The sequence below is a fragment of the Protomyctophum parallelum genome (assembly GCF_964188405.1).
Source record: "Protomyctophum parallelum genome assembly, chromosome: 3".
Lineage (NCBI taxonomy): Eukaryota > Metazoa > Chordata > Actinopteri > Myctophiformes > Myctophidae > Protomyctophum > Protomyctophum parallelum.
Genome location: NC_139698.1, coordinates 46,325,806 through 46,333,305, shown reverse-complemented (window position 1 = coordinate 46,333,305; position 7,500 = coordinate 46,325,806). Strand labels below are relative to the sequence as shown.

General features: G+C 42.6%; 1 protein-coding gene across 2 annotated transcripts in view; it reads left to right on the top strand.

Moving 5' to 3' along the window:
- Positions 1–7,500, top strand: part of sim1a (SIM bHLH transcription factor 1a) — a 25,412-nt gene that overhangs the window by 8,059 nt on the left and 9,853 nt on the right. Inside the window, exons 6-9 of one of the 2 annotated variants that reach the window (XM_083760972.1) lie at positions 699–784; positions 1,515–1,714; positions 2,687–2,793; positions 4,186–4,333. In XM_083760972.1, the coding sequence (XP_083617098.1) occupies positions 699–784; positions 1,515–1,714; positions 2,687–2,793; positions 4,186–4,333 (541 nt within the window). Of the gene's footprint in view, positions 1–698; positions 785–1,514; positions 1,715–2,686; positions 2,803–4,185; positions 4,334–7,500 lie in introns of both variants that reach the window. The other variant, XM_083760971.1, reaches the window with a different exon arrangement.

The following is a 7,500-nucleotide window of genomic DNA, read 5'->3' as shown; positions in this document are numbered from 1 at the left end:
TGACCTTAGCCTAACCCTGACCCTAAATAGGCCAAAACCACACCAATGGGTCGACATGCAACTCCTTGCAACCAAACGGTTGCAAGTAGACATGCAAGTAGATGCAAGCAACCATTGAATTGAACCAATTGAATCACTTGGGTCGACTTGCGTCGATAAAACCGTCTGGTCCCGTCTTGACCCATTGGTGTGAACACTGTGTCCAATAAGATAAAGAAAGTCCCAAAGCATGGATGACCTTTCAGCATAGCGTCGCTGTCCTGCATGCTGGAAACCAGCAGTCCAGAACTGTTACTTTTCAGAAAATGGGAGAGAAAAAAATAAAAAATAATGATAAACCAGCTGTGTTCCAATGGAACTGTGTTCCAGACTTAACTGCTTTCACTTTCACACAAAAAAGCAAAAGTTGCAGATCTACAAGCTTACAATTTGTTGCATTATAGATAGCTTATAGATCAGCTATTTTTTGCTACTTTCGTGTGACACTATACTATGACGAAGTAAGGCCTTAATTACATTAAGTATTAATAGTTGAAACATGGAGTTATGAGGTTTCTGCCCGACAGCGATGCTGAGTCTATATAGGCTAGGTCCCAGACATATTATTGTACTCACAGTGAACACATGTTGTGGACACTGGACAGAGCGATGGTGTCTAATGTGCTTGTTCCCTCTCCCGTTTTATTTGTTCACCTTAGAATATGAGATGGAACGCTCCTTTTTCCTGAGGATGAAATGTGTCCTCGCTAAAAGAAACGCTGGCCTCACCTGTGGTGGCTACAAGGTAAGCATACAGTACAGGAGATTTGTCTTAAAAATGATTCTAATTATTCAAACATTTTCAAGACAGATGTACAAGCTCACACCACATCACGAATGACACGCTGTGGCATGTACCGTACGTGCCTGAAGATCGGATATTTTCAAAATGTTTGCCTCATTAAAATTTGGCCAAAGTTTTTGAGGGGCTATGCTTTGCCTGTTTGTGTGTACCTCATGTCGATGGTTTGATAGGCTGAGCACCCCATAGCGACGATTTGATTGGACAAAAGTGAGGAGACTTTTATAGTATAGTTTGTTGAGTCCTTAAATTGTCACTTCACTTTCATCTAGGGATAACTAGCTTGTAGATCTGCTATTTTCAAAGCTATTTTCAGAGCGCAACCAAACATAAAATGACTTCTCCTTAACTTTTTATCTGTTGAAATTGTCACTATATATTTTTTTAGTTTTAGTCACCATAGCTTAGTTTGTATTTAGTTTTTATTCAGTTTTCGCCAGTGGAAAAATAAATGTGACGAACAGCTTTCGTCATGGTTTTAGTAGACGAAATCAACACCGAGGCTAGACAAATAAATCTCCTGGTATTCAACGTGTCTGCTCCAGGTGATCCACTGCAGCGGCCCTAACCCTAACCCTATCTCCTGGTATTCAACGTGTCTGCTCCAGGTGATCCACTGCAGCGGCCCTAACCCTAACCCTATATCTCCTGGTATTCAACGTGTCTGCTCCAGGTGATCCACTGCAGCGGGTACCTGAAGATCCGACAGTACAGCCTGGACATGTCTCCCTTCGACGGCTGCTACCAGAACGTGGGCCTGGTGGCGGTGGGCCACTCGCTGCCCCCCAGCGCCGTCACCGAGATCAAGCTGCACAGCAATATGTTCATGTTCAGAGCCAGCCTCGACATGAAGCTCATCTTCCTGGATTCACGGTGCGTGTGTGTCTGCATGCATGCCTGTCTGCTTTCCTGCAGTGTGCACGTGTGTGTGTGTGTGTGTGTGTGTGTGTGTGTACTTGTATTACTATACTTATGAGTGCAGCTCTTATCTCCATATTTCAACTTTCAACTGTTTTTCCGTAAATTAACCCCCTACTTGATCACACATCACACAAAAGCATAAAAAATAGCAGCTCCGCAAGCTCGAAACGGGGACGCAAATCGACATGTTTTGACCTTGTCGTTTTGCCATTTGTGTTATTTTTTAATTTGAACCAGTTTTGGCGATTTGACAAATAGACACAGCGATGAGAACTTTCCTGGTCCTCACCATGCAGAGAAATGGTTTTATGGTTAATCATTATTATATTTCTTTTGTCAGGCTTTTACAATTTGCAAATGATTCCGGTTGAGGCTAGGATTACACATTTGGTTCAGGTCACAGGTGTTAGTTGTATAGGATGTCTAGTTCATGTGTTACAGGGTGGTTGCACGCCACCATTTTCTATCCCTAGTTATTATAAAAATGCTGTTCATAAAATTGGCATTCTAAAATGCTGATGTCCTCACAAGTATAGTAATAGAAATGTGTGTGTGCTTGCGTGCGTGCGTAACCATATTTTGTGTGTGTGTGTGTGTGTGTGTGTGTGTGTGTGTGTGTGCATGTGTGTGTGTGTGTGGGCGCGTGCGTGCACGCATTCATGTGTGTACGTGTGGAGTGTATAGAAACATGCACATGTATGTGTGTGTCTGCACGTGTGCAAGGACATGCATATATGCATGTATTGTTGAGCTGTGTGTTTATGTGTCTGGGATATTATTTGCACGCGCATGAGCTGATGCGAGTACAAAGCGGCGAGTGCAGATCCCCCAGGGCTCCCCGGGGACGTGTGCACTGATGGCGTGTGTGTGTGTTGTGTGTGTGTGTGTGTGTGTGTGTGTGTGTGTGTGCGTGCTCTCCTGCAGGGTGGCCGAGCTGACAGGCTACGAGCCACAGGACCTAATAGAGAAGACCCTCTATCACCACGTCCACAGCTGTGACTCCTTCCACCTCAGATGTGCACACCACTTGTGTGAGTTAGGTTTGTTTTGCTCTTCCTACACTTACTCGCAACCCCCCTCCCCCTCCCCACACACACGCCACGTTGCTCTTTAAAAGATGATGACGTGTTGAGCTATATTATGGCTGTATAATATATACGTCACTACGCTGTTGCTTTACGTCGGTGGTTCTCGAAGTTGGGGCTCCCGACTCCCGAGGGACACGAGGGGGGTTCCTTGAGGTTGTTCTAAAATGGACCCTTACAGGTCTGTAACTCAACAAATGGAACCAAATGGAACCCGTAAGCAAGGCTTTGTACACTATAGACCTGTTTGATCCCCCTCACATTGTTGAGTTATGCTGTCATGTTATGTTGTTTTGTCACGGCACATTATGCAACCTGTAAGTGTCCATTTGGTTCCATTTGTACACACTTGAATTTAAAACGTCTGTGAATGAGAACCCTTGCTTATAAGTCACATTACGCCATGTTGTGCCATGGTACAATATGCACATTCACAGTCAGTATGCTGTGCTACTGAACATCAAGGTCAGTACCTGTTCAGCATACAGTATGTTAGCCCAGTCTATGACGTCAGTCATCCATGATGTCAGTAATGGGTCATCTCCATATTTTGGTTCAAACAGACAGATAATATTACTGTTCAGAGACAGACAGAAATTCCTGGAATTTGTAGATATCTTCCCCGATTATGAACAACCAATATTACAGTATACCCAAAAGTATGCAATTACTGAAATATTGCATAGTTGATATGGCCTGTAAAGATTAACATGAATTATTCCATGGCAGTTTATTTTCTACCCAGTTGTACAGTATTACTGTGTCTGCTCCTTCATGTTTTAAAGCAGGACTTCCTTTTAGCTATTATTTAGTAGAATAGTGTTTTATACTCCGGCCAACTTCTTCCCACCGTGAAAGTGTTTCTTGCTACAGTGCATATACTTTTGAGTTATGGTATTTCTTTGGTCAAAATTATGAATCACAAACCATGATTTGTAGCTTTTAACTGCTCGCCTTTCTTTCTTTCTTTCTTTCTTTCTATTCTTTCTTTCCAAACTTAACTTTTCTGGAAGTTCCAGTATAATAAACTAAACAGATTCAGCCCTGCAAACCTCCCAGCGTGAAACCAGGATATCTTTCTCTTTGTTCTAAATGTGATCATATAAAACGCACACAGAAAAATGTTTTCAGTGTGGAAAATGTTGATAATTTGCTCACTGCATGCCGTGTGACAATGACAATGCATCTCAACAACGAGACAACGCTTATTTGTCCTCTCCCAATATTTCCCTGATGACTGTATATGTATATACTACACCGTATGTGTCGACATGATTCTTTCGACGCGTCTTTTCTTGTCAATAATCCTTACATTCCATGTGTTTTCTCTCGCCTCAGTGCTGGTGAAGGGACAGGTGACCACCAAGTACTACCGCTTCCTGGCCAAGCAGGGAGGCTGGGTGTGGGTGCAGAGTTACGCCACCATCGTCCACAACAGCCGCTCGTCCCGACCCCACTGCATCGTCAGCGTCAACTACGTCCTGACGTGAGTATGCCTGCCTCCATTATTACTCTGTGGATCTCTCAAAAATCCACCTTTCAGTATAGGCCAATCTTTTTGTAAGTCAGTAAGTAAATTGGCCTTAGTCAGGTTTAATCCTTCCTATTATTAATTATATTTAATGTTACATAACTGACTGACAGTGTTATTTTTATGTTAATAGTCATGATTAAGAAATATAGTTTTGTTTTGGATCTTTTTTTTTTTCTCCTGAAAAACATTAAAAAAATGACAGGTCATTAGTTTTAAGAAGGTAGGTGACAATGACTTGTAGGCCAAATGATAGAGCTCATATCAGACTAAATCATGTTTAATAATTAGAAAATGTTCTTAGATGGTGTCCCAGGGATGAAATACTTCAAATGGTGGTCCATCCGTGTCCTAAATCTACTGAATCCTGTCGTACAAAGAGAAGAATACGCTGAAAAATAGTGCTGCACTGAAACTCACCGAAATGTAGTCTGGTCTAGTGGCGTACTTGGAACGATGCAAGTTGGAAATGGATGCCCACACAGTGTCCCTTATATGCCCATATATGGAGTTATTTGTGATGCAACGTGATGTCAGAACAGGCCAGCTCCACCTTTATGCCCATAGATGGACTTGTTTGTCAGGCATGCCCAAAGATGGAGTCTGTGCAGATGTCAGAACATCATTGTGATGTCAGAACAGGCCAGCTCCAGAGCCTGGGCAGGGACCCTGTCCAGAGCCTGGGACTACATTTCGGTGACTTTCAGTGATGGGTCCGACAGACTCAAGGCCGGGCACTGTACTTCCTGTGGTGGTGTGGAACGTGTGTGTCGAATTTGAAGTCGGTGGGGCGAACGGATCTCGAGTTACGTGGATTACAGACGTACACTTGGTGCCATAGATAGATGGTTGGTGTGACGGGAGTGTATACCGTAGTCTGTACTATTAGTCTCTGGTTTTGGCAGCTGCTTGCTCTCCTGCCGTGCTGCCTGTCGTCTCTTCCTTTTGATAAGATAATGAGTATTGGTACTAGAGATTTATGTAAACGATACCACTGTAAAGCAATTAGCTGAAGGTTAATTGGAAACACGGCGCCTGTTCGAAGCCTACTTTTGGCAGGTTGGTGGAAAAAAGCGGCGAGGTATTTTTTTCTTTCGTTTTGGCCGAAAGGGGGCCTGTATCAAGTCTTGAGAGACATTATTATTATTATTAATTACTCGTTGTGACTTTTAAAATTCTTGTTTGTTATTGGTGTAAGATTGTAAAAGTTTGTTTGTTTTTTATTAAAAAAACATTCATAGCAGTGGGCTGGGGTAATGTAACTAAGTACTGTACTTAAGTACAGTTTTGAGTCGGGTATCTTTACTTTAGAGTTTTTCCAATTTTCACTTTTTTACTTCTACTCAGAGTCAATATTGTACTTTTTACTCCACTACAGTTATTTAAAAACTTTAATTACTAGTTACTTTGTAGATTTAGATTATTATAACAAATTAACTTCAGTCTCATATACACTATACTTAGTATACTACGCTATATGAAAATAGACAAAATAAAACGGGTCACTTTCATACATTTTGAAATGTTGAAATGGGATATTCTGTCACAAGCATTTTACATTCTGTTATTGATATTACTTTTACTTTGTACTTCTTCCATCACTGATTGATTGATAGTCCAGAGTCCTGAGATTGCTTTCTTGCTGCTCTGTGAAAGCAGACAGACAGGAATTCTCTCATGTGAGCCAAGTGGAGTTCAGTGGTATGCAGTGTTCATTTTGACAGCAAATCGTTATTTAGTTTTAGTCATAGTCTTTTGAATGACATGTAGTTTCAGTCATATTTTAGTCATCTGAAATGTTTTGGTTTTAGTCGACTTACATCTACAGTTGATTTTGATGTTATATGACACGACTACTGTTTTGACCGCGACGGAGGCATGGCTTTCACTAGTACGGAAGTGCTATTTCACCGTGTGGTTCAGGCTGGGTGAGTTTGGGTTTGACATTATTCTCGGTGGTGTCTCCCGTGGCTCATGTTCAGTCGAGACGGTGTTCCACAGTGCCAAGTGGAGCTCGGTGGTATGCCAGGCCAGGCGTGTGTCATGTCACTGAGGTCATTGTTACCACGTTTGCTATGTGTGGCTGCTGTTTGGCTGCCACCTGCAGTGGCCGCGCCAAGGAGGCCTCACTTTGCCTGGCACAGTTTGTCTAAAATGAATGGCAGCCGCGGCCTGCCGAGGGGTTTAAAGCTGAGCCCACTGGTGAAGCCTATCTCTCTGCACTGAGATTGAATTTGGAACCACTTTATCAAACGCAAATAGTCTAACAGCGCTAGGCTCCTATACTGAACGCCTCATTACACGCCTTTGCTCTCCATTTCATTCTTTTGTAAAAAATCACACTGTAAACATGCCAGAGATTATAACTGGTGCTATAGTCTGGTAGTTGAAGGCTGATGTAAATTGTGTGACGTATGAGGGCATCACGTGCCAAAGAAATTGCTCACAACGCAAGGTGTCGTGAGCTTGTAGATCCACTAATTCTGGTACGACGCAGTATATCGATGTTTGACGGAGCATTCATTAGGCCAGTGGTTCTCAGCCTTTTCAGCCCAGCCCCCCCACGTTGAAACAATATTTCAATCATATTTCCCAGATAATTTTTGATTTTGATTTCAACTGGGGACCCCCCACCCTGACAAGCACTTGGAATTGTAGGAGTTGATGTATTACATTTAGTTTGACTCTGCTCCATAGATACAAATTGTGTAAGGCTCTCAACCCCTCGGGTTGTGAGATGTTGTGGCTGTGAGCTTGTAGTGCTTGATAATTTGGCCAATGTTTAAACAGTTTTTATAGTTCTGGGGACCCCACAAAATCGTTTCTTGTTCATTTTGTAAAGCGTCCATGGGTCCATGAAAGGCAATTATGTGGCTCCATAGGTTGAGAACCACTGCACTGGGCAATATTTGTGAAGTATAGAGGCTGTTGTTTATGTGGATTCATAATCCTCAATGTGCACATTTCACAGACGTACAAAGCTGGTGCAATGAGTGAAGCAGGCCCATAAAAGCCTCCATTTAGCGGAGGCTTGTTGTTGAACCCGGCTGAACATCAGGCAGGGAACATCTTGACACACATTTCTGCTGCCTCCCACCTCAAATCCACAACAGCTCAGTGTT